Genomic DNA, 27,592 nt, shown 5'->3' with positions numbered 1-27,592 from the left:
TCAGCGTTTCTCTGTTGTTTCATATAGGTTTTACTTTTAATTACATAAATAGAAAAGTACAATCATTGGTATAAATGTGCAAGTTGCAAACAACATGGATGTCATACATGTCACACCACAATGCAAGCAACATGAGACGCACACCAGGGAGTGAGACGCACACCTGCACTGGCGGTTAGGGTTCTGGCTTCTGCGGCTGGTGGCGCCACATCATCCATCTTCATGATAACAGACCCACCAAGAGCGTTTGGAAATCGAGACCCAGATCTGAGCAGAACGACCCGACTCTTGTTAACCCGCCAGGCGGCGCGGTAATACATCATTCTGTTACCGGGCCACTCAGCTGTTTATCTGCCGGAGTGGAACTTTTCCAACGTGCTCCCACCGTAAATCTGGAAGGAACGGCCCCGCAGAATTCACACGCTCTTCCTTGGCGTGCACGCTGCATTATGTGCCGCATCACCAAATAATAGCTCTACTGATGGGGCCATTAGCACCGTAACAGCATTCAAGATTAGCAATAACCGTGAGTCAAATATCTGATTACAAACAAATCCTTTGATTCTGGGCCTTGTAACCAGCGATGGAGCGGGACATTTTGTTGCCATGGATACATTACAGTGCTGCCTGAAATCATCGCTGCACTGTTGATTCAAATGGATCCAAAAGGTGCCGCGATCCAAGTTTGCCACTGTCTGAGCACAGAGAGGTTCCTCAAACGCCTCCTCTTTCCTCCTCGTGCAGAAGACTCGGAGGGCGGCGAGGGACCCAAAACCACTGCAGTCAATGGAGATCATTTGTTGAAAAGTGCAAAAGGGTCTTTTAAAACACGCTTCTTTAAAGAGGTGGGAGCATTATAGGGCTAGCAGGGGCTAAAATAAGGCAATTTACTTCAAGCCACGCATGCAGTTCTTTTCTAAACTCTATATATTCACTGTCTTAAAAGGGTGCAGACTTCATTGCAGGCTTCAGGAGGACACAGTCTAATGGATAATATATCAGGTCGAAACCCCTCGGGGGGGGTGGAGGTGTAATGGTTCACGCACCGCAGTCTTTTCTCATTGGATCGGATGCACAAATGCACACGTTTAAGAGGACGTGAGACAGCTACAGAGAACCTGTCGGTCACTGGCTTTAAAAACAAAACACGAGGAAAAAACCCAGTAAGCATCTGTGACACCTCTGCCACTGCAGCCTCCGGGGGACAAACTAATACAGCAGGGGCGCCGACATTCGTTTGAGACTCCAGCGTGTCATTTGCTACATGCCTCAGTTGCTCAGCCCCCCCCCCATCAGTCAGTTTCTGAAGGAGTTTTTCCTCTAATCTTTTACATTCAGCAGCTTATTTCTACGCACAGACCGCCCATCGGAGGACAACTGTTGGAAGTTCTGAGCCATCTGGGATTCCCGTGGTGTTGTTTACAGCCTAATGGAGCTGTGGTATCGATGTTTAGGTTTATAGTGCTACCGTGTGTCACCCCGCTCAATAAAGCCTCATCCCTTTGAAACATCCATTAGTTCTTTAAAGCCAAATGTACAGAATTTAAGAACTTGACCGGACTAGAGGATGAAGGTGACTTCGCGTTGTTGTTCAGCTTTAAATAAGGATATAACGTCTCCAGACAATGAGATTTCTATAGCTTCTCTTTGATTATTGACAAGGTGAGCATGACCGTGTCTGGAGGCAGCGATCGTTTATCTGCCATGCGAGTGGGTGGTTTTTATTACTTTAGATCCAGCTCAGGAAGCTGCATCACCAAGAGAGGAGTCTGAGAGGAGCGGGAAAGCTCAACAATTCAGTGATTAATGGGAGGACGTGGCGGGCTTTTTTCCCCTTGAGACTTTGGTTAAACGTGTGGGTAACGGTTGAAATCCTCATCCTGTGGAAGGAACCTCCGGCAGAGGGTGGAAGGACTGGAAGCAGCTACCTTGGATCAAAAAGTCGAAACAGCCGTTCGAACTCCAGCGTGTCAGAAAATGATACATTTCTTTAAAATAAAAAAAAAGAGCTATAATTTATGCTAACTTCACCGCTGACCTAGCCATGCAGACATTAAGGATATGTTGGGAATCTGGTGCTTGGGAACTATTTGTCTAATGTGCTTTTCTTTGAGGACGTGTGGAGCGAGCGTGCCGCCTCCAGTGCACCGTGATACTGCGACCAACACCATTTTCCTCCCCCGCCGTTGTCTCGCTAACTCCGCATTCACCTTCACATGTGAGCGGCGGGAACTTCCAGTTTTTCCTGATCACAAATAAAAGATACGCGTGTACACAGACGCAGCGGGAGTTAGCAGGACAGCAGTGGGTAGTCTTTTTATTTTTCGGATAAATGTAAATGTCAGGTGGGATAAACATCTGCACGGCGCCACAGGAGCAGAACTGCTAGAACATTCTAAATGTTTCCCATCACAGAGACAAGGAGGGAACAGCATCGTTTTCCTGTTGGGTTAACAGTCTCATTGGAACTGTCACCAACAGATGTGAGAGTGGGATCGACCTTCTGCCAAACCGGGGGCAAACATCTGGAGAGCTCCTTGCTTTAGTTCTTTATCAATAAAAGGGTAAATGGTTCCTCACGGATGGACTGAGCAGGAGAGATGACAGTGAGACAGTCGTTCTTGTACGTATCTGAAAGATATATGTATAAAAATAGACTTGAAAGAGTCCTCTGTTTTATATACAGCTATCTTGTATGGCTTTACCATAATGGTATGCGGGGGGGGTAAGACAAGCCTGAAGATTTAACTACCTGAGTCATTTTCTCTATTCTTCTTGGTGAGCCTGGGGAAGGGCGGAAATTATTCAGATCTATGCACAAACGGGGTGTAAATTAGGTACGGATAGACCCAGATCGACCTCACAGCTTCATGGAAAAGCACTTTACATGATGTAGCGGCACACGTATTACACAGGTCATCGTAGTCACAGTGTGAGGGTGATGAGTGCGGAGAGAGAAAGAGAGCCCACGTATGCACGGCCACAGAAGTGGCGGGTTTTTGGTGCAGCGTGTGTGTGCGTGTGTGTGTGAAAACAAGTTAGGGAGCAGATAAACCAGCCAACACGGGAGGCCATTCAACGCTAACGACGGTTGCCAGGAAATGCTGAGTCCCTGGCAGCAAGAAGCCATTTATTTTGCCCGGGCATGAATTTGAATATGAGGGGAGCAGATTAACGCGACCCTTTCCTCATTCCCCCCTTGCCAGCAGCTCCTCTCGTGATTTCTGTCCTTTCATCACCTCCCGGACGGTTTACGTAACGTCTCTCGCTCGCCTATTTGCAAACGCATGGCACGCCCTGGCGGGGGCCTTAAATCACCGCTGCCCTGGAAGTGCTCGTAAGCAATGAAGGCATCGATCTGACCCCGCAAACATTCCATCCCTTAAAAAGCAAAAGTTACGAGCCCAATTTCAACGTCGGCCGACTGAAACAAACCCACCCTTGACTTCATTGAAGAGCTGCAAAAACATAAAAAGGAGGTGGGGGGGGGGGGGGGGTCCCAGTTCATTTCAGGAAGCTCTGTATTTGCTCTGCTTTGAAAAATATAAGCCGGCATTATGCATTAGGGAGTAATTACCCAACGCGGGCCTTTATCTTATGTTTGCCTTGCAGACAGCTGTAAGCATAAAAAGAGCAGGAGGTCCCTTCCTCTGCCCTCAGAGGCAAAGTCTTTGGCTGCTAATGCATTTTCTGAGCTGATAAGGGGCCAGTTAGGCTCTGGGGGGGAATTTTATTTCTCAGTGCTGCTCTTTTCTCTATCTTGTGCTGGGAAAATTGCTCTTGCCTGTAGTGTGACCCGCTGTCAAACCGCTCATGACTACAATCCTGCGGCGCGCACATGCGCCCGTGCGCGCTCAAAAATGGGAATGGGGGATGGAGAATGGTGCAAAAATGCACAAGATATATAATGCATAGATCATTATGTGCTATATCGTTCATTGATTACACTTTTCTATAACTGCATTCATTATGTACATTCAGACGAATTGAGAGGCCAAAGCGATATATAACACTATATAAAGCGATATATAACACTATATAAAGCGATATATAACCCTATATAAAGCGATATAACGCTATATAAAGCGATATATAACACTATATAAAGCGATATATAACGCCGGGTTATAACGCCGTCGATGTGTCCATCACTTGTGTAGGTCTAATATCTGGAGCTGGTATAACGGATTCGTTTCTCTGCGGCCTTACACTCAGAATTCTGGGAATTTTCGCTCTGAGATGAATGAAAGGTGATTCTTGGTCCACGTTGTTACAGAACAGGTTTTCCTTGTTTGTTGTGCCTTCCAGGACTCGCTGGGCTTCGGGTTCTGACCAAAGGCTGGGAATGAGTGACAAGTTAGCAACCCTTTTTTTTAATCTCTTGTCACAGTATGAGGAGAGAGTGTTTCCCACATGTTTCCTGTCAGAACCAGTCTACCTGGAATTGCTTGTCTCTGCCAGTCTGTTGTTCATGATACCGAGGGCACCGACGCCGCCTGAAAATCCATTATGGAGCGAGCTGCTGCAGACTGTCCTGGGATACCCGTTGGCTGATTCCGACAGCTGCTTCTGCATGATGGCCAGCGACACCTTATTGGAAGCTGCCAAGTCTTTCATCGAGATCATCTCCCCCGATAGTCTGCGTCCCTCGGTGTCACTGTCCCAAGGCCCGTCCGAGTCAGCCGCAGCGCCAAGCCTGGCCTGGCGGCCCTTAGACCCCGGCCGGATAGCGTTGCGCCGTCCCAAAAAGGCGCCGGCTTTATTGCATCGCTGGCAAAACAAACAACTCATCTTTTCCAGCATCCAGTTGAGGACCTGCTTGATGACAATAGAGATGACGTTGAAGAGCGAGTAGATGCAGCACACCCCCATTAGCATGAAGAGGAAGTTGGCCACCCTGTAGAGGCTTTGGTACTCATAGGCGGCGCTCTGGCTGCTCACAAAGTCCCCGAAGCCGATGGTGCTGAAGCTGACGAAGCAGAAGTAGAGCGAGTCTAAGTAAGCCCAGCCCTCCACTGGGGTGTACATGGCCGACGCGCAGCAGGAGATGGTGAGGGCCGACAGGCCAAGAATCAGCATCACGTGGTACACCGAGGGCTTCCAGCCCGGGAGGGAGTACGCCGAGAAGTCGTGACGGATGCCGGGCGGGAGGAGGCCGCTGTTCCTGATTCGTCGCTCCCGCACGGCCTTCATCACCACAGCCAGCAGCGTGATGATGCGCTCCAGGAAGAGGTTGAAGAAGAGGATGGTGGCGGCGCAGCCCAGAAGCCCGTAGAAGATGAGGAACACCTTCCCTGACACCGTCACGGGTGTCGTCATCCCAAAACCTGCAGAGACGGAAGCCAGACATCAGACAGATGCTCCTCTGTTTACTCCTTTTGAGATTTATACCTTTGTTTTTTTCTTTTTTTACATCAGATTCGAATCAATACGGTGTTAAAAGAGTGCAGAACATAGTGGATGGTGGCGACGGCACGAGTGGTTTGGCATCACTGCAGTGAATTAAGGATCCTCTTGTCGCTGACAGAACACACACTTGTAAACATTTGATTATTTCTACACGCGGTGTGTTTAAGGACTCCTGCTGTGAGCTGGGACATCGTAGTCAGAGCGAGGGAAGGACGCCAGGTTAGCTAGTAAAGGATCCCAGGAACTCCTCTCATTCCTCAGGAGTCAGTTGTGCCGCATCGACTGTTGCCATGACATTAACAGCAGTCGAAGAAAGTCGTCATCGGAGCAAAAAAATCATTGCATCAATGATATTTACCATAAAAAGCACAAATTGCCGGAGAGCAGGGTACAAAAACAATTAAGAGAAGATCGTTAAGCTCGATATCTGAGGGGGGGATTGACCCGTGTAATTTATAGCCCTGGTTTTCAACCATTATAGTTTGTGATGCCCTAAAAACGTTAATGAAATTTTAACTGCTCATTACTGGGTGAGGACGCAGATGTGAGGAATGCATAACGTCTTCCAGCGCTTCTCGGGGAAGATTTGCTGTCTCGCTGATGGCAGAAGTAATGTTTACTACATTCACTCCCGTGTTAGCATGTGAACATTCACGTATTTGCTTTTAAGAAGAAGAAGAAGAAGAAGCAATTCTGGCTTTTAAACACAGTAAAATGACTTGAGGGCTCGTTCACATTCAGTGAGTCAGAAGAACTTATTTGATATCAATCCAAAAAAGAAAATCTCTATTGAAGTGCTTCTGGAACCATCTTTTTAATTATCTTTTGCACATACATTAGCATATCAGTATGGAACGGATACGCCTGTGTTCTGGTTTAACATCGACGCATCAAACCATCCACACTGACGGGAGCCATGGATTCTATTTGGGGACACCAGAATAATGTCTGAAGAAGGCTCAATATCGTCCTCGACGGGACGTTGAAGCTCTGTTACACCATAAAAACAAAGTGAGATTTCATTCAACCTCTGGCCGATCTTCAAGTTTCTCCGCGTCCTGCAGGTCGGACACGCCAACGAACGCACCGGCAGCTCACGTTTCTCCTTTTGCTCGTGCATCTTCTGCCCTTGCCTGCGTCTGGTTTATGGCTGTTTGCCTGCAAACGTCGAGCGTCTCGCGTCTCTCTCGACTCAGACGCCGAATCTGATGCCCCTTATCCACGGAAAGACAGATGGTGTATTTGTCAACAAATAAAATCGTGCTGAAAGATCAACTGGTTCACTTCCAGGACAAGGTTAATTGATTTTTCCATCATGTCCAACCTCCATTTGAGGCTCCTCTGAGCATTAGAACAGCGCTGTCCTCCTTCTTTTTGCCAGCCCATCTATAACCGTCCTTGTCAGGTAATAAATGACATCAATATCTAGACAATACTTCCTTGATGATACCCAAAATGGCTTTTTTGACCTTATCTCTTGGTGGAAACCACTCTCCTGCGGCTTCGCTGTTGACATGTCAGGTCATTTAGATCAACGCTGATTGATACAGATTGTTTTATGGAGGTAGGAGGAAGAGAGGGAGGGAAAGGATATATACCTGCTCCTACACACACACACACACACACACGCACACAGATAATGGAGACCGATGTTGAATTTGAACACAAAACGAGACACAGAATGATCTCCGTCCGTCACAGATAGTGACAAAAGTTCACTAACACTAACTGTTGGGTGACGGACCAGCGAGGGACCCTGATTAGCCAAATTAAGCCCTTCGGTGAAATCCTATTTCAGAGGTTCGTGCTTAATTAATTAGTAGCCCAAGTCCTTTTAACCAGACTGAATAACAGGGAAAACAGATTAGATCTCCTCGGCTTGCGCGGAGACGATCTTCTGCAGCGTCTCTCATTACCAAGTAAATTACCTCAGAGAGGAAAAGGCACCAGGCATCGATTCAGTGTAGCGTTTCAGAGCCATTACTGCGGACCGCTGTGCCAAGACGCATTAGAGGCCAGCTGAGCAATACCAGAACGCAAAGCACCAAGAAACTGAAACCAAATGAGCACGAAGCGTACAGCTTCGCTTTGTCGAGTCAACTTCAGAGCTCTTAATTGTCCTGAGTGGCATCGGTCGACTCCGGCGCGTCCGTGTTGAGACGACCCGATCCGTTCCCCACGTGTTGAAGAGGAAATCACACGCGTGCCAATCCAATTAAAGCGGAGCCCTGGGAGGAGATTCATTCATTAACATTGAGTAAAGTATACTCAGCTCACGCACAAAATGCTCTCGTGGTCCAACGATTAACGACGCCGGCGCGTGGAATCGCTCACCAGAGATTCAACCAGAACCTGATGGAAACTGTACCATTAGTATCCATTAATTACCAACCGACGCTGTTGGTGACGAGAGAAAGAGGACGCTGTGGCGGTGATGGCCCTGTAGGGAGCTGGGATGGATGAGAAGGGATTATTAGAGCGCCTGTTTAGGTCGGATTTCATCACAGCTGCAAAGAGACAGCCGGCGCAATCCAGTGGTGAGCGTGAGACGGGTCGTTAGGCCACGTTGTAAAACCAGGATCTAAAGCAAACAGGAGCGTTGCTGGACCATTAAGTGGTCGTTTTTAGCTTTTACACCAAGTAACGATAAATAAAAGCCACGACGTGAGCGAATAGATGTGTAACAGTGTAAACAGTGTAAAGCCAACAATCAGCGCTAAATCAAATAAGTGATCTTGGCAGGATTGAAATGATGCTTCTCTGCTGCAGCGGATTTAAATGCTGAGGGAGGACATTTATCTCCCAATAACACACAGATGCTCTTCTGAAAACCCTGGCAACAATATTCACTTTCATTTGTTGCTGATGATCACAAATCTGGCCAGAAAAGAGAAGACTGACATCCAAATAATATCGCATTAAAATCTCATTCACATCTTGTTTTGTAAGCTGCTGTGAACTTCCCAAACCATCCCAAAACACTCCCATTTGGAAGCTCACCTGTCACCTCATGGGATTTTTGGATCCGTTTAAGGTGTTTAATCTCAATAAAGTTCATCCCACTTAGTTTCATACTCAATAAAAAAAAGTCAGATATCTGAATAAATATTTAATCTGTGTCATTTTTGGGCAAATGCAAAATAAGCTCTCCATGACAGACCTTCGGTTCTGATTTTGCCAATTCATGCTAATGAAGACAAGACATTTGCATTCTGAACAAGCTCACACACATTGTGAGAGGCACCATAGACGATCATGGGAGCCTCCGGTACCAAATGTCGGTTATGACGAACGACGGAACATTTGAGGTTTAACCGAGTCGTCACTTTAAGAGAGCGAGAAACGGTTCGGTGGCGTTTTACATCCACAAGCACACAAACTCGCCACATTGAGCCTGGCACAGACAGGAAACTGAACGTGTTTCCACTGAAAACAGATGTGTGGAGTGACCAAAGCAAGATTATAGCAGAACAGAAAGAAAATTGGGGAAAAAAGACATTTTAGATATAATCTCCACTGCCTTAAAGAGCAATTAAAAGCCCTTTTCAGAAGCTTTTACTTCCTGTTCAATCCAAACGTGTTTATTTGTTTTGTTATTACATCATTTAATGTTAGCTTTAGCATTTAAGGTTCAGCATTTTGTCCCATAACAGAATTGTTCCCCCAAACCCTGAAAAGCCTCCTGCATATTTTAAAAAAGACGCATTTAACAGCTCACCTTGAAGCCACTTTCAGTAGGTATTCTTTGAGGTCCATTATGAATAAAACATCTTCGAAAAGAGCCATAGATTCATCGTACTTGAGGCCAAACAGCATTTCTCTCTCATGTAAATACACCGACTCTAATGCAGCTAAAGAAGAAGCCCACTTCAGTGTGATATGGAGTGGGCCGAATCACTTAATGGCTAATTAAAGGTTACTAAAAGCACTCATGCCTGCGTGTGTGAACAAAGGTTTTGCCATGTGGTCACTTGTCTCTCTAATCACTATTGATACGAAGGTCAAATTGTGTGATGAAGGACAACACCGATCCACGTGTGCGACTCCCACAAGGCCTGAAAATGGACCCAGAGGGTTCATTAGGTGGCTGTTTTGCAAGCCAAAAATCAAATGACGGCCTCCTATGAACACCAATGTCCCCAATTAAAGGACTTAAAAAACAAGCTTCAACTCAAACTGTGTCCCACTCGTGGGGACGGTCTTAAATTGGCCTGATAGAAACAGTAGCAGAAAACGCCACGTCCCTCTGATGGCTGCGTTTCCGTGACGAACAGGAAATAATTAGTCATGGTGGGGGTCTGGGGGGGGGGCGACGAGAGCCGAGGAAGCGGCCAGATCGCAGATATCATCATCGCGCCATCTGCCGAGGAGCTGTCAGGATTAGGCGGCGGTCTGCACAAACCCAGGAGCGTTCACACCTGACCAGTTTTTCTTACAAGCTACACATTTCCTCAGCAGCCATGCTGTTGCATGAATAATTTAAACGAGTGTGAAAATTCGAATAAAAACTCAAAGCAAAGCAAAGAAATGCTTTCCCCATCTAGCTGAGCCACACCAGCTATAGGCGAGACTTTAATGGGGGCTGTTGTGCTTCCCAAAACACTGATAATGGCTGTTTTCTGTTGCGCAATAATTAGAAAATACTGAGCCGAGGTGATTAAAACAGGGATTTACTAAATTATGTGAGTGAGACACTTCATTGGAACCCAACAACCCCCCTTCCCCCCTTTAAATGTTGGTCTCTTCAGTAAATGTTAAATGCCGTCTCAAGTTGTATCTCCGGTTAATTCACCTACGAAGGCGGACTGAGATGATTGATGACTCTGCTGCCGTCTCTATTGATTCACTGTAAAAAAAAAAAAATAAAGGAAAAAGAAAGAAAGAAAAGCCGCTTTTTCTTCAGAGCTCCGCCAGCGTTCCCCCGCCCATCAACTCTCTTCTCCCCCCTTATGTGCTGAGCAAAAGCCCAAAAATGTCACATGAATGGAGCCCTCTGTTATGCAGCTTTTGTAGGCTTTTCGACTGATATAAAGGAGATTAAAATTCAGGAAAAACGAGCTTCCATCTGCCAGGATTCGGCACTTTCTCTGGGTCTCCTCCTGCGGCTTCTCCTGGCTGATCCAAAGGCTACGCCGCGTCCTCGTGCACCCTATTATCTCGTGGTGTGTACACTGTCATTGTTTGGATAAAAGCACGCCGCGGAGTGCCCTCTTGTATTATTCCCTAGAATAAACACACCTGGCCAGGTGAAGCTTTTGAAACACCATCCGTTAGATGTGTAGTGCCATGCTAACCGCCACGTTACAGGCCACCAGCAAACAGATCCTCAACGGACATGAAGCTAATGTGGGCCTCCGCAGGAATCTGGATCCTGTCCAAGGGCCGACGGGCTGTTGAAAGCCGTGGTAACGACGGTGGATCATACACGGATCACACAGGGCCGCGCTCTGTTGCTGGAAATTAAATGGTGTTTCACTTCCTATTAACTGAATGGGCCCGCGAAGAGCTCGACGCTGCCTGAGGCTCGTGGGTCCCGAGGCGGCGGAGCAATTTGTGAGTTCTGCAGAAAATACACACGTTTCAGCACATTGGGATGTGAGATCCTCGAGTTTCTCTGGAATTACAAAGGACTGCGCAGGGTTTCGTTTATGACACCGTTGCGGAGGATGTGGATTTAGTGAGAATCTGGCCGACCCCAGCTGGATCTTAGCTGCCTGAACACATGTTGTTTATGTCAAATTTGAACCTTCCATGAGCGGCCATTAATAGGACCGTCAACCACCCTCGTTCTCTCGTTTTCTTCGTTCTGAGTTTTGCTTTTGCCGGTGAGGTCACGGCGAAAACCGTGGCACGATGAGTCCTACGGTGGAGACGCGGTCATCGGCGGTGTCAAGCGAGCGGAGCGGTTCCTGTAAAGTTCTCACCCCCAGCGTTTACCAGCAACTCCCACAGTGGGAACACACCTCCGGGATCAAAGGAGGGGCGGGAGAGGATGCTGATTGGTCAGAAAACAGGAAGTTTCTGTTGGGATCCGAAGCGTCGCGGCGCACGTCCTCCCGGTCCTGGCCCTCCTCGCAGATGGAGAGCTGCCAAACCTTGCCATTAAACAACCAGCTGCCACCGTTTCAAAACAAGCCCCGGTGACCCCCGGGCCGCACGTAAATGTCAGTTGATGCGTGATTGGAATTTCTGTGCCAGTTTCCCAACATCTCCAAGTTGCCTGCGAGAGAACTTTTCTGCACATGGTGCTGAGTTTCAATTAGACTTGCAAGTCAGCCTCGGACTGTCAGAGAAATTGATGGCGATCCAAGTATTAACAGTAGATTAGAATCTAAAATGAGCCCCGACGGGAAGCAGGTCGACGGACGGCGTTCAACCTGCCTTTGATTTGCCGGCTCAAAGAGCAGAAGCAGTGAAATGCTAATCGTTCTGAGGATGGTGGGGGGGGCAAAAATCTGCTGCGTTCTCCAGAATGAACTTGGTATCACTCTTCCGTGTTGATGTGAGTTTGCGTCCGTTGGCGGGCAAACGGCCGAGCGAGACAGAAGTGATTTATAACCTGCTGAGGTGTGTACAGTCATCCTGAAGCTGCAGTTAGCCGAGATCAGGGCTCGTTAATGCTCATCCCACACGTGCACGCGCGCGCGCACACAAACACGCTGGGTTTCTTGGTTGCAATGATTTACTATCCTGTTCCTGTAACCGTTTATTGATTATGGAATTACGTGGTGTATTGTTCATCCCGAGCTGCGCGTTAATGGAAAATGTCATCAGCAAATCTGAGGATCATGAAATCTCAGCGCGGACCTCCACCAAGCAGCTCTTTCCCCCATACTGGGACTTATGCCTGTAGTATATGTACTGTACATATATACACACAGAGGCAGTAGAATTACATTACATAATATAGTAGGTTGCTGTATGGTCAAAACCTCTTGACTTTCATCTGTGTAGGGTCAAAGGTCAAAGCACCTCCAGAATTCAGAGGTTAACGAGCTCTTCCTGGGCCTATTAATGAGCAACATTCCCTGAAATCCATTCAGATCTATTTATAAAGTATAATTGTGTAATGACGCTTCCTGTTAGTAGGGGACTGCAGGCCTTTACGTTATGCAACGTCATTATTTCCGTGTCTGAACCGCCGACCATCTGAGACCTCCCGAGTCTTTTATGTCGCCGAAGGCTTTCGTGCCTATCAATTTTTAACAGTGACATTTTGTGAGTCTGAGGTTTTGCAACAGCAGAGGAGGACGCGCAGCCGCACCGGCCTGCTTCAAACGCGCTCTGTAAGATCAACTTTAAAGTGATCTTCATCTTATTATGTAATACTGGTTGCGCAATGTGCGCGCTATCTATTTTATAACATTAGCGAATGGTTGGAAACGTTCTGTGGAAGATGGTCCAGGGTGCAAAAAGATGAGCCAAAGTTTCCGCTGAAGCCGTGAAAAGTGAGAATAAAGCTGCATTTTGTGATCGAGGTTTAACAGCAGCCTTCACGTCTCAAATTAAACAATAAACGAGCGACAGGACCAGTAACCGTCCACACGTGGCGTTCGCTGCACCTTAAATGTCAAGCGCACGCTCTGTTACGATGAGGATCTGTTATGTTTCAGCTTCAACTATCTAGAAGAGTGAATCTAGTAAAGAGAATAAATTCTTTTTGACATTTGAACCCGAGCTGTGGCTGCTTGAGCGTGTAATAGTTACGCTCAGGTCACCAGCGCCTCCCCCTGTTTCCTAGGGGTTTATTTAAATATATTTCAGAATATGTTTCGAGTGATGATTAAAAACAAGACCTCTGAAAATGATTCTGTTCAGAGTTCAGGAGCTGAGGTCGCATCAGTCTCGCGGAACCAACCCCGGGCTGTCAGCTCATTCCGCACGCCTGCTTCACTAGTGGTCGCTGACATTTAACCATTAGCCGTCTTTGTTCGTTTGCCTCCATCAACCCTGTCTCTGCCCTCCCCCGTGGGCCAAGCAGCCTTTTCATAGGAGGAACTCCACTGGAGTGTCTGGAAGGTCCGGCTGACAAATGAACCCACCAGTTTCTCACAGCGCTGCTTCAGCAGTAATTAACAGGTAATATGTCGGTCATTATGTTATACAGCCAATAAGCTCTCTTTATTTCCATCCACCCAGCAACATTTTACTCCCAGTGGACTCTAGTTTTGCTTCATAAGCTGTCATATTAGCAATGATCTGACTTCTTATTTTAGAAATCGAGACTGCAATCTCTACAGACTTTAAGTTATTAACCTAATGACAGTTACTTAATTAATATGGAAGCAGTGGTTTGTGAGGCATAAAAGACTCTGTTATCCCCATGTTTCCTGGGGGATAAACAGCCTATCAGTTAAACGCAGCCCAGTTCTCTACAATCAGTGTTAAGCAGAGGGTGAGCTTCCCTTTTCCCTACGCCTGCCTCTGCCAGTTGTCCTTATTTCCTGCATGTTAAATCAGGATTCAAGTAACTGCAGAAGTTTTCACTATATGGATTTTATTTCTATTTGTTTCGTCTCGCTGAGCGTCTTCTGCAGGTGGGCGGATGTGACCGAGATGGAAGCAACAGTGGCTGCTGGCGGGGGAAATAGAGGCAGAACTGCGTCTGACCTCTGAGATAATCAGCCCAGAACACCATCCCGCAGCGGAATACTTCGTGGAAAGCCTGTCCTTGCTCGATCTCAACAAGTCTGAAGTCACATGTCAGGCAGCGTTCTGAAGTGCCACTCAGATACAAGTAGAGGTCCAAACACAGCTACAGACAGCTGCGCTTGCTGGCATTCATCCGCTGTCAATGACCACTGAGGGGTATAAATAGAAACCTATAAATCTTGAGCCCTCCTTCTCGAGCACACACACAGAAACATGAGGCCTGAACCAAGTCAACCAGGAGGAGAATGCTGAAAAATGCCCTTCGTTCAGATGTGTTCACAAAACACCGCCCCAAGTCGTTTACCACTCCTGCCATCAGCACATCCTCCAAACACAGCTCGTTTGTTCCAGGAGAAGAACATTAGTTACACGAATGCATATGCTGGCCAGAGTTTGGTTGAAGGTCATTGTGTTTTTTATTGAAAATAGAAGTGACTAGGTTAATGTTTTGGAACAACATGTCCTGCTGCAGGAAATGAAATAACCACTGGTTTGATCCCTGACAGCACCGCTCTCCTATTTGACATTTGCAAATGTTCCATTAGTAACGTTATGACCTACCTCAATGTCTTTTTGCCTGTAAACAAGCTAGCAGCTATTTTAAGCAACAGGTTGTCATTATTCACCTGATTAAAGACGACACTTTGTGTGGAATGGAATTGAAAATCATCAAAACCTGCTTTTACTTTTGGTTTTCAGTCAGTCTGGCGGCTTAAATGGTGTCATATCATTTTGAAATAGAAGATAGGAGCAACATGGTGGCTTGCAAAGCTTACTTTTATTTCAAAAATCTTTATAAACTATAGCTAGCACCTTTTCCCTATGAGATTATGTAAGGATCCTGCTCAGGCCTCAACAGCTCAGTGGCCATTACAAGTTCTTAACCTTCTAATAATTTGTTTTCTCTACCCCTCCGTTCTCATGTTTATCCATCAGGTTGATTACTTTGCCAGTGAGTAATGATCTGATATATGCGCTTAATAAAGTTAAAAATGTGTCACAACACCAAGATCAATATGTCCCTTCTCCATCTGGGAAAAGATGTAGCACAAACAGACGGACGAGCAGCTTTTTGTCCAGAGCCGAAGCCTCCATCAATGCCCCCCCACCCATGTTCAGTCATAAACACACCTACAACCAACTGTTAAAGACTATTTTGCACACTTTGGCCCTGTCAAGCTGCAAATTCTGCCACAAAATGGCCGCCTTTAGGCCGGGACCCCCTGGGGGTTTGTCAGTATGATTCTTTCTTCCAGTACCACCAACAGCTGTCCAGCAGCTGGTGGTACTGGAAGAAAAGTCAAGGGATCAGAACAGATCCACTGGTTCATCCTCTGGGGATCATGGGTATTTTCAATAAACGCCCAGACATGAAGAGATCTCAGTAATGTTCTGACCCTGCCCGGAGCTGCAGGAATATGCGGTGGCAGGCTCATTCTTCCTTGTTTTCTCAACAGTGGCAATATTTCCATGACAACCTGGTCACTGCGGGTCGAAGATGGACTTTCCTGTCAGCTTTTACGGCAACAACGCGTCCCAAGCTACAGCGGCGCGGCTGATGGGATTCCGTGGCTAAATAGTCAGTCAAAAAGAAATAATGTGCTCTGATTGGCTGAAATGTGTTTATCCACCCGAGTGGCCAGACTTCAAAAGGCTTTTGAGGGGGAAGAGATGAAGGGGTCACCGCTGATCTCAGGCCGCCACCACAGCAGAGTTAAAGGCGTTTGAGAGAGGCTCCTGCAGGGTGCGGGGGGATGCCGGTCCAATAATGAGCTGTTTGGGGAGGCCAGAACCACCCCCCCGCCCCACATCACTGGCTCCAAAATATGCTGAGAAAGTAGCACAGGATCCAGAGGGGAAGGGGGAGAAATGATCAAAGAGAAATGGAAATCAAAACAGGAATCCAGGCGAGCACAAGGAAAAGATAAACACTGCAGACGGACGTCGTTTTTCTTTCCGCTCTCCCAGCAGCTGAGTCAGATTCTGTGATCTGAGCGCCTGCGAACGCCTCACGACGAGCAGGGCGCCAAGGACTCGGACCCACAAACGCCGCTGCTGTGGCTCAGAGGTGCACCGGGGAGGCTCTCCGGACAGTACAGTAAATAAACTTGTGACAGGTCTGCCCCCCTCCACACACACACACACACACACACACACACACACACACACCACACACACACACACACACACACACACACACACACACACACTTCCAAGTCATTCGTTTTCCTTCCATCCTCCCCCCCTTTTCAATTACAAGTATCACATTGTGCGTCTCTGTCTTGAGGGCAAGGTCAGAGGAAGACAGCTCCTGTCAGCTCAAATGATGACCCGGAGTTTGTTTGTTTGCGGCCGTGCTCGCTCGCTCGCTGGTGACGCGGTTCATATCTAACCGCCGATGAGGGAGGGGCGGCGGTTATTGGAGCCATCAGGCATGCAGTGCAGCGCCTCGCCAGCCCCTCAGGGTGGCCTGCGAGGGATACTTGCTCTTTTCTGACCTATCGCACAAGCAAATGTTAAAACGAGGGGAGGGCGCGCGGGGCTTCTCATTGACATTCATTTTGGTGGGATTTGAAATGTGCCTAAAACAGAGCGACTGCACCCATGGGTGCTGTCCTATAACTGGAATGAATGCGATGCTCCCGACTGGTGACACAGATGTCCTCCCCCACCCGGCCGCCCGCCAAAGTCCCTCACAGGCGAAACATGAAAACTTGATTGTCAATAAATAATAATACATTTTTAAAATATTGCTGGTGGGAAGATAGAAGAGCTCAGCTCCAGCCACTTTTACACTCAGATTGGGAAACATAATACAATATGTACTGATGTAAAAGCCTCAGAATCCGCCCCCCCCCCCCCCATTCATGGCTAAAGATGTGATACTGGGAAGGCTTTGGTCGATGGGTGCATGCTTTGAAGACACCGTGTGTGCAAAGGTCATGCGAGTCACCCACCTATAGTCGAAACCACAGTTCCAACAAAATAAAAAGCCCCTGTAAAATCCCATCGCGGCCTCAGGGCGTCAGCCCGGATCCCAGCGGCGATGGCAGCCTCGTACTCCCGCAAGAAGGAGTTGAGCTCCTGAAGGCTGATGTTGAAGGTCTCGCTGAAGTTGAGGAGCGTCCCGTTCCAGCGGCCGTGCGCCCGCAGCTCCGAGGGCCTCTCTATGGCCGAGAAGACCGCAGCGCCGCACAGCAGGTACACCACAATGAGGAGGGCGAGCAGCACGAAACGGCCGTTGTCCTCGTTGAGGTGCAGGGAGCGGCAGCCCTGCAGACGCTGGGCAGGCATCATCCGAATTTCAGCACCACTCGCGCGTTGGACAGCGACGCGCTGCACATCGGAGACGGCAGTCACTCCTCTGCAGAAGCCTCCTGGAAGTCCCCCGTCCTGCTCTCTCACTGCACTCCTGCTGCCTCCGGATCACCCGCCATGCTGTCCCATGGCAGCTTTTTGAAGTGCTACGTATAAGGGGGGGAAACGCTCCACTTGTGGATTGAGTTTGTAGTTCCTGGAAGACTTCATGAGAAAAGGTGAGAGCGCGCGGGTTCATGATACATTTCCTCTCTCACAGTTGTGCCAATGCAGCTGGCGTGAAGCGGACTGCAGCTTAAATCCAGCGCTCCTTTGTGCAGACGCAAGCAGTGGTAGTAGTATCCTCCGGGTCCCCCTGCACCAAATTGTTTCCACGCCACGAAATTCGAAAGTTAAGTACGCGCCCGGGGAAAATAAAATCGAATCATCCTCAGTTCAGGAAGAGATGAGCCGCAGATTATTATTATTATTATTATTGTTATTTTTAATGGGGATACTTAACGGATCCGCTGAGCGCGCCGGCGGAGAGGAGGCGCGGCGGGGTAAATAAGATGGGAAAGAAGGTTGTGCCGTTGGCTGTGGAGCGGGGGAGGCGTCCCACAACTGTGCGCCTCGGTGAGGTAGTACTGAAAGAGCGATTTACATTACAACCGCGTTACCTTCAGCCGTGCATGCGCACTGAGGACGCGCATGAAAACTGCTTGGAATGCAGAAATAGAGGTGCACCCAGGAGCTTAGGTCTAAAAGTTTCTGTCAAAACACACACACACGACAGACATTTTATGTCACTCCATATTTTTTAGCTAATGAATCCTCTTTTTATTATCACTATCATTTATTTGATCTTCAATAACAAAGACTGCAGGTTCAGTTTAGTCAGAGATCAGTGACCATCCTGTCCAGCCAGAGTGAGTCCTAATCTAGTGGAACAATCTCATCCTCCAACATTTGAGCGTGTGCTGCCCACCGCTGAAAACGTGGTCGGGGACAGACATGATCTCACCCCGCTCTCACTACTTTACGTGGTCTAAATGAACAACCGGGGAAATACAGCTGCTGAAATGGTAGCTTAATTCTTAATGTGATGCAAAGAGGCGTCTCCAACGAACAGAAAACCGGAGTCTGGTCACGTCCACGGGCAGGTCAAGACTTACTGACAGTTTTCGGAAGGCAGGAGAAGCTGGAATAAATTCCTACAAGGCAAACAAGAGTCAAATTACTGACAAAAAAAGGACCTGGCATCCTTTGTTGGAGAACAAAATCAATCCCTGCCTGGTGCCCCTGCTCAAACGAGAGGATTGGAGACACAAAGCAGGTAAAAACACACATCATTAGAAAGACTGCAGAAGGTGACTGTAGTAAATGCACTTTTATTAATTTAGATAAGTGGTGCACACATTTCAAGGTTGAATTCAGCGCAAGGTCGCGGTCAACATGGGGTCTGCCCTTGTCATACCTCCCTGCAACGGACGGAAACATAATAAGTAAAGACATCATTGCGGGGAGTATTGATGAATCTGCCCGTTTGGGTTTAGGTGCTGTTTTCTTCTACGGCAGACAGAAACAAATCCAATGTAAGCAGAAATCCCGAAGCAGCAGCAACGCAGCAACAATGGGGGAGAAAAAAAAGCCAGTGTGAGCGAAAGGCAGGCCTTGCCTCCACCCACTGTTTCCTCTTTGGGTCTGCTGTCCCAGCATGCATCAGGCTGGGAAGTCATTTCAGACTTTGAGACACATACAGTGCAGACAGTCGCGCATACCTTCAGGCAATTCACAGCCCCCACTGCACCCGCCTGTGGGGAGCTGACGCAGGAGCTCGCAACACAAACGATTTGGGAAGACCACAATATAGATCACACAGAAGCCGTGTGCAGCATTCTATCTATCTATCTATCTATCTATCTATCTATCTATCTATCTATCTATCTATCTATCTATCTATCTATCATCTATCTATCTATCTATCTATCTATCTATCTATCTATCTATCTATCTATCTATCTATCTATCTATCTATCTATGTGAAGAATTGGAGGAGTAAAGGCTGCAGTGCAGGTCAGTGCTGCAAGATGACAAACGCATCCTGCTCCACACGTACACACACACACAAATACACACAAATACACACACAAATACACACACACACACACACACCCACACCCACACCTTCACTCACACCCTAAATGGCTGCAGTGCAGGTCAGTACTGCAAGATGACAAACGCATCCTGCTCCACACGCACACGTACACACACGTACACACACACACACACACACACACACACACACACACACCCTCACACACACACACACACCTTCACTCACACCCTAAATGGCCCATTACTCGGGCTACAGAGGGCACATAGAGAGAGGGGGCAGAGACAATCCTTCAGAGTGCAGTAAAAGGAGCTTCTGCCGTGAATAAAGATGAGGGAGGACACTGGGAGGACAGTGGGGGGGGGGCATGGATTGGATGAGGGATTTCCTCATAGCCCGCTGAGCAAAATCGGTCCCAAATGGTTTTCATTTTGAAAGAAACACCCCAGAGGAATGTAGGCAAACGACCGTTACAGCATTGCATGAACGACCCTTCCCAACGTCACGTTTTGACTCTGGCGCCAAGAATTTTTACTCAACCAATCTCGTTTATAACCCCAAAGTTGTTGTTTTTTTATGGTGTTAAAAGCAAAGCACGGTGCTTAAATGAGACTTGACGTATTGATTTAACTCCAGCTTGACAGGAACAATTTGTCCACAGTCTTCGGGAGGGTTAAAGGAAATCTATCATTCCTCAGGAGAAGAACAGAGAGGTCTCATGGATGCAGCTTGAGAAGAAGCCGGTTCCTTATTGCTGGAAGATTGTTCGCTTTCATCGTTAAAAAAAAATTCCTGTGTTTGGTATGAAAACCAATTCTCTGCTCTTTCCAGCGAAAGGCTCCTGCGCTCGATAATCCAGATAGGTTTGCAGCCCACTAACAATGGTTGTTCAGCATTGTGGAAGCTCGTTTGTGGTGGCGGTCAAGCCGTCCATTTCCTAAACAATTCCAGTGCGTCTACCTTGGTTTTCGGCTTTAACAATGCACGATTTTCCGTGTCCACCCGCTGTCCACGTGCTTTTTCAGTGTGGCTTTTTGTTGTGAAATCTGGGACTTGTTGTGCTGGGACAGCTGACATCACCATGAAATTGCTGTCTTGTGTTTGCAGTGGGTCTTCCTGTCACCTTTCCCAAAGATCTACCTCCGATTCTGCACCCCGTCATGAAATAGTGGTGTCATTTTAATTACACTGAAACTTTTGTGCGTCCTCTAAACTGGTCCTCTAATGCGGAGCGCCTTTCTTTTGGTTAAATATGTCAGTCGGGCCGACTGCAGCGCTCCTGCGTTATTATACCTTTTGAATTTGCGTTTGAACTTTTTTCTGTCTCTCAAGGTCAGCCAACGCTCCATAATTTAAATTCTGAATCTCTGATTCTTCCCTGGAAAGTCAGACTGCAAACTGGGTGTTTAAGTCACCTCTACTGCCATATTTTTAAATCCTCTTTACTGTTCTTGTGGTGGCAAAAGTCTAAACAATAGCTTAATTTAGTCAGCATACTGAGGCACCATGCTAATATGGAAATCACAGATGAAATAACCTAGAAATGTTTGTTATTTATGGAAGGTTGGTTAATTATGCAGCCGAGGGAGGCAGAAAGCAAGAAAGCTCAGAACATGTCTGAAACGGCTCTAATGCGTGAGGTTCATCAGCCCATGGAGATCGACGTTAGAGAAAGAGAAGCACGTTGAAGAACCAACAACATGGAGAGGACTGTTGAGGCTGGTTGTGGTGTATAACCAGACGTCTCTGTCAGGGCTTTTGGCTGTTGTAAACAACAAGGGCAGTGATATTAAGTCGAGACTGTTCCATACTCAAATACCCCTCGTAGTGCATTTAAAGAACATCACCATGGGAGCCAAACTTGCACAAAAAAGGAAAAAGCAGGAAAAAGAGCTGAGCGTTTGTTAATTGCTTGGAAAGTGCTGTTTGGACAGCTTCACATCCCACAGGCTGCATTCCTGGGAGGGAAAATCCCTCGGAACACCACGTGTCACGATCGAGTAGGTTTTGCTGTAGCCCCAGTGCTCAGAGATGCCCCCATCTTTACTGTAGTCCACCAGCGAACGTCAGCATCACATCACAGCGTGGTGTCCTAAAGGATGCAATCGATGGATGCAAACATTTTGTGGATTCAGGTTCCTTTAAAATGGGATCTCCCTGGGATTTATGGATAGAAGGGAGCCAATTTGAGTCCGTCCAACATGAGCAAAAGGGAAGAAAAGGCACAGAGGACTCACTGTGGTAGCCCAAACAGCCCATTTGCCACGCTGCCACGCGTGCACTTGTCTGTGGGAACCTCCAGTCAGATGGGTTATAAAATCCAAGAAGCGCAGTTTCTGTTGCAGTTTCTGCCAGAAAAGAAATCATCTGCCGACAAGTTCGGATGAGGGAACAAGAGAGTTTGAAACGCTGTGGCTGAGTATCTTTCAAGGGCAGGGAAGCAAGGGGATGTTTGCAGAGAACTGACGTCTCACTGCAGCGTTTTTGAATTACATCACCGAGGACTGCAACAGACTGAACAGCTTCATCATTCTTCAATTTCTTATTGCATTATCGTCCTCTGTAACCATACCGTCTTAGTTACTCCTCCAACTGGGCTCCAGGAAAAGGAGTCCAGTGGAATATCACTGCCCAGGTTATATGTCTAAATAGGTGACACAGCAGCCCCAGAATGGCACCAATTGTACAAAAAAACCCATCCATGCTAATTAGAAGTAAATAATGAGGGATTCTGAGTGAAGCTGGAGTCATTTCCTTCCTTCCTACCGAACTTAATCCCTTCATGTTCATAATAAGTTATTTCCCAGGATGATTCCCAACAATAACAGCAAATGGGAGATAATATGACGATTTCCTGATGGAGAAAGATGAAGACTTTCACGTCACCGTGTGTTTTTTATCGGCTATTCTGTGTTCGACTGACCCATAGAGATCGTTAGTTGAAGCCTCATCAGCACAGTTTTACTCTTTTTTATTGGTCAGTGGTGTCATTGTGAGTGTCTGCGGGTCAGTTATCAGGCAGGATGTATCAAGGTTCCAACCTCTCAGAGGATTCTGCAACGGGCTTTTGTGTAAAACGAAAATTGATTTTTAAGATGTTAATGGACGAAATATCAAACAACTGAGATCTGAACCAACACAAAGACTGAAATTGGCTCAACACACAGTAAATTGAACTGTGCCATCCCAGCAGAACCGAGGACCAGATGCCCGTGTTGATACAAGACAAGAGGGAGAAGAATGCCGTGATCTCACTAGACCCTTTAAATACTTTCCATCATCCAAAACTGCTCTGATTTTGATTTTCTTGCTGTGATTTTGATGCTGTGAAATGGGGTTGACCTTCCCCGTGCGTCAAAGGTTGATTCTGACACGCTAAGGCTTCAGTGCTTCATATCTGGGGGGCAGAATCAAATGCCACTCTTAAATGAACTTCACATATATGTCTCATCAGCATAAAACTGGTGCAGGATTTGTTTTTACATGACGTCCTGCTGACCGTATGTACTCTGGGCCCGGCGACAGGTCACAGGATTGACGGATGTGTTGCTCACAGCAACAGAAACCGGGCGCACGACTGCATATGCGAAAGCCTTAGCATTCATATCTGCTAAATAAAGGCGTCCAACCCTGTAAAACCCAATTGAATCCACTGGTATCTGAAGGAGGATTTACTTGTACTATTAGCTGTGGAGTGCACAGTGACAGGAGCTTAGAGACGCACGCCAGAAAGAGGAATTATTGAGCAGACTAGCAATTGTGGATTTACTCCCCACAAGTAGCTTACATCCAAGAAAATAAAGGCTTTCCTTCGTCTGCTGCCGTGAATTATGTTAACGAAGCCGTCAAATGTGTCCACGCTCAGGCAGTTACAAACTGTAGCAACGACTCAAATTGCAGGTTTTCTGCACTCGGGCGTGTGACGAGATTATCTCAGTGACACCAACACCAGACATTTGCAGATGTCATCTGATGTAAACGGCTGGACGAATGGGAAACCGACGCCTGCAGCAGGGCAGATAGTCGAGATTATGGCTCAGGTGACCCATACGCCATTTGTTCCCGCAGGACATGACCAGATTACTGCTTTTTCCTCGTATAATGGCTTCTTCGCCTCCACGCCTGGTCTGGGAGAGGCAAAAATCACAGTCATCAGGGCTGCTGCAGCGCGGTGTTAGTAATAGTGCTGTCATGATGCCACAGCCAGAAAGATGACCCCCCCCGTCCTCGCCATAACTTCCCGTGGGTGCATTGACAGTCCACGTAGGTGCGGCTGCTCGCTTAGCTTTGTCAAAACATTAAGTGCTGAGCGGCGGCCGCGGTGAGGACGCCCTGGAGGCGTTTCTCCAGGCTGCCAGTGGCCTGGTCGCCTCCCGCACCGACAGATGAGCATCTCTTTGTGATGCCAGATGCTTTGTGGCTGAAAACATGAAAGTGTATCTAATTAGACGCATGGACGCGTATCAGCGTAGGGGTAATTGGAACCTATGTGACGTGATTCGTGGAGGAAACTGTCACTGCAGTTTCAGCCCACTGGTTATTTGTAACACCACAGCCCCCTGTCTGATATCCATATGGAGCATATTTCTCATAAAACCTCTATTAATAAAGCAAAATCGTGTCACTTCCTTCTCGCCTACCAATCCCCAGATGCTCGGTCCTTCACCAGTACAAGGATGTGAGGTATAAAAGTGTCCTTTTATAAGGGGCCCTTCTGTGTGTCTGCATCAAGGCTAATTCCACAAAGTTCAGGTCCAAGCAGCACTTATGCATCGGTGAACAGCTGCGTTCAGCATTTGAGCCAAAGGGCTGAATTTGGTTAGTTCAGGATTTGATGGAGACAGTCACAGCAACATGTGAAACAGGCCAAATCGGGCTGAAAATCAGACAGTGGAGGGCACGTCCGTCAGAATGTAATATGCTGTGTAGTAAAATGTAGTAAAGGCTCTAAAAAGCTTTGTAGATGAGGGGTGAATGTGCTGTCATCGGATGATTAATGCAGGTTTCTGGGGGGACTCTCCTTGTTTCATAAAACATTTTCATGCAGGGTTTTCTGCTCCTCTCCGGTGCTCAGAATCAGACGGAGCCACACGATATCCCCGTGAGATTTCTGTCCTCTTATTATGTCTTTACATGTTAGTTTCCCCGGAGCAAAGCACGTGGAAGCAATGAAGGACGAAAAGCATCATTTCCTTTTCCTTTTTTTTTTTTTTGCATATATTTTAAAGTAAGATTGGATGCTACAACAGCTGAAACAGGAATGAGGAGATGAAAAATTACAGTTGCGGCAGGATGTGCGCGTCCATATAAATACGCCACTGTTAGGAATGCCATTAATGGCCTCAAGTTCCGATAAAGAAGGCAATTTATCTGCATGACGTTGGACTGTGGGATAAGCATTGAGCCAGACGATTGACTGGATTTATTATTCCATTAACAGAACCTCACCAAGAAAAAGATTGTCAGTTGTTGTTTTTCTGTCATCACATTTTAATTGTGATCTCTTATGGTGAGATCCTTGAACTGTCTCTCTTACTGGCATGAATAAGATTCTTGTAATTATTGGTTTTTGGTGCCAGTTTAGAGCTGGTTCAGGATCTATGAACCCAGGAAAAGACAGCGCATCCATACTTGCTAAAATGTGATGATTAGGATGATTCTTAATCACAGTTTTAATTGTTTCAGAGGTGGACAAAGTAGCTAGTTAACACATCGTTAACACATTTCAACTTGAACATTATCAAAAGAGGATTGTAGCATATTGAATAATCAGGGCCAATTAAACAAACATTTGATGCATCATTGCTTTTAAAAACACCTTTTGCAATATTTTATATTCTATTACATCTCAATGAAGACCTACCTTAAATGCTAGCACCAGGAGGGATCCAAATTCTATCCTCTGTTTCCTTTTGCCACCAACTTAAACTTAACGCTGATACACAATATCGTTAGGATGGAGACGGGACGGCTGACAGGGATCCCATGATAAGATAATCCTGTTGCAAAGAGCATCCGACTGCACCTCGCATGTCATCATTATGTGACTCAGCTTACTGATTTAGGCCCACTCTAATGCGCTACCTTAACAAAACCATCATGGACAGAAATAAAATATGTTTTTTTTCTTTTGTCTTGTCCTTCACTTCCCAGAGCTACATTAAAAGTTTCACACCAGTTCTTAATACCAGTTGTTGACTCAGACGGTCTCATAACAGAATACAGATGATTAATGATAGAAAGGGATTTCCAGCAATAATGTTCTATATATAGCACCTCTGACACAGAAGCTAACTAAGCAAAACATTAGCCTCGGCTCCCAGGCCGTCCCCACCTTAGCCATCAGCTCCCGATTCCCTAACAAGCTCCCAATCACCCACTCATTATTCTGGAGCCTGTAAGAGCTATTTATCCATAACAGCCTCCAGGAAGCATCTGCCATGCTGACTATCTGCTTCTGCCAATCACAGCTCAGCACCAGCTTCGGTGCCATTATAAGAACCGTATCGACCGCTTGATATGATATTATATTCACAAGCGTAACTTCTGAAACTTGAGAACGTGTTGACATCCGAGCTCCGACGGGGATGAGATACGAACTGTCAGACGAGCCGGCTGTCACGAGCCTGGGAGCCGTCCTCGTTCCTCTGTGAGCTGCAGACGTTGTTCAGCATCACAGAGCCTCTATGCTGTCGAGGCTTTGGTGATAATATCGTCGGTGACGCCGGTGCTTTTGGGGCTGTAATGGCCCAGAGGTCTTCTGTGAAATCAGCCTCAATCGCACATCTTATGCTCACCTATTTGGAAGAGAGCCATTCCAAATGCTGTTAGTTGCACTTTATGGGTACGAAAGGCTGAAATGATCTTGGATCAAGTTTCCAATTAGACCTTTAAAAAGCTGTGACAGCAGTGGAAAAAATCAAATATAATGTATGATTGAAAGAGAAAATAGATTAAAGAAGAAGCGTGACTTATTATTTTGGATATACAGTACATAGGCATTGAGCTGCAGATGCAATTGGTCCAACTCAAACCATACTGCAGCACAGCGCCACCTAGTGGCTCCAGTTAGCATCTATTGACCGACGAACACGATCAGAGCGGTATGTGCATGAGATTTCATGACCGTGCCCTCTCACCCTGTGCAAGGTATAAATAGGATCTGCTTTGGATTGAGGCTGGCCTGGCCTCGTGACAGGAGGCATGGACACAGAACCACCAGATGATGGCTCCATGGGAGGCGGGAATGCGTCAGAGCGGGACACGAGGCAGACGAGATCTGCCCGAAGAAACCACGTGGACCTCGGCAAAGAGAAACAGTTTGGGTACACACACTTTTTTTTTCTGGTCTAAGGTTCATGTTTTCAGCTTCTAGGTTTCCTCCTGCATCTGCAGAGTCCACAGAGAAAACGGTAATGAGGAAGGTGAGGCCAAAGACATCTTGGCCGTCAGGGCTCGTACGGAGATCAGGGGCCGCACTGCAGACACATTCTGGGATGGAAGGCGGTGAGAAAGACAAACAATGTCAGGACAGGAATAAAGTCCATCAATATTTAATCACTGTGGGTTTTTTAATCTCAGATCAGGCGCAGCAGAGAGGTGAACAATTATCAAACGAACACTGACGGGAGACTCAGAGTCATCTAAGAATCAAAGCTTTTGTGATGGGAAACTTTGACTTTGAGGCTCGTTACCTGCGTGTGCTGGAGGAAGTACGATAATGATGGCAGCGTTTCTCACCGGCTGAACCCACAGAACACCTCAAACTGAGCGGTGTTTGCTTGGAGTGGAAGAAGATGCCCTTAACTGGGCATCAATAAGCTCCTGGGATTTATATCTCTCTTTCTATTGACCTGCTCACTAAAGCCCACTGTGGTCAGCAATCAGTGTGCTACTCCTCCATCCATCCATCCATCCATCCATCCATCCATCCATCCATCCATCCATCCACCCACCCATCCATCCATCCATCCACCATCCATCCATCCACCCACCCACCCATCCATCCATCCATCCATCCATCCACCACCCATCCATCCATCCACCCATCCATCCATCCATCCATCATCCATCCATCATCCATCCATCCATCCATCCATCATCCATCCATCCACCCAT

General features: G+C 47.0%; 1 protein-coding gene and 1 long non-coding RNA gene across 2 annotated transcripts; one reads left to right on the top strand and one right to left on the bottom strand.

Annotated features, from left to right (window-relative positions):
* On the bottom strand, positions 1 to 18,293 carry kcnk12 (potassium channel, subfamily K, member 12). The gene is made up of 2 exons (XM_057046963.1): positions 17,019 to 18,293; positions 1 to 5,327 (listed from the first exon to the last, which is right to left on the bottom strand). Exons 1-2 carry the CDS (start codon positions 17,356 to 17,358, stop codon positions 4,435 to 4,437), a joined length of 1,233 nt encoding a protein of 410 aa, XP_056902943.1. The 5' UTR covers positions 17,359 to 18,293; the 3' UTR covers positions 1 to 4,434.
* Positions 17,461 to 27,592, top strand: LOC130533502 (uncharacterized). The gene is made up of 3 exons (XR_008952599.1): positions 17,461 to 17,597; positions 26,624 to 26,980; positions 27,056 to 27,592. It is a non-coding gene; the product is annotated as an uncharacterized LOC130533502 (long non-coding RNA).

Source organism: Takifugu flavidus, chromosome 11, assembly GCF_003711565.1.
Source record: "Takifugu flavidus isolate HTHZ2018 chromosome 11, ASM371156v2, whole genome shotgun sequence".
In the NCBI taxonomy this organism is placed as follows: Eukaryota; Metazoa; Chordata; class Actinopteri; order Tetraodontiformes; family Tetraodontidae; genus Takifugu; species Takifugu flavidus.
Note: the sequence above shows the minus strand (reverse complement) of the source record. Positions and strands in the feature narration are given on the sequence as shown.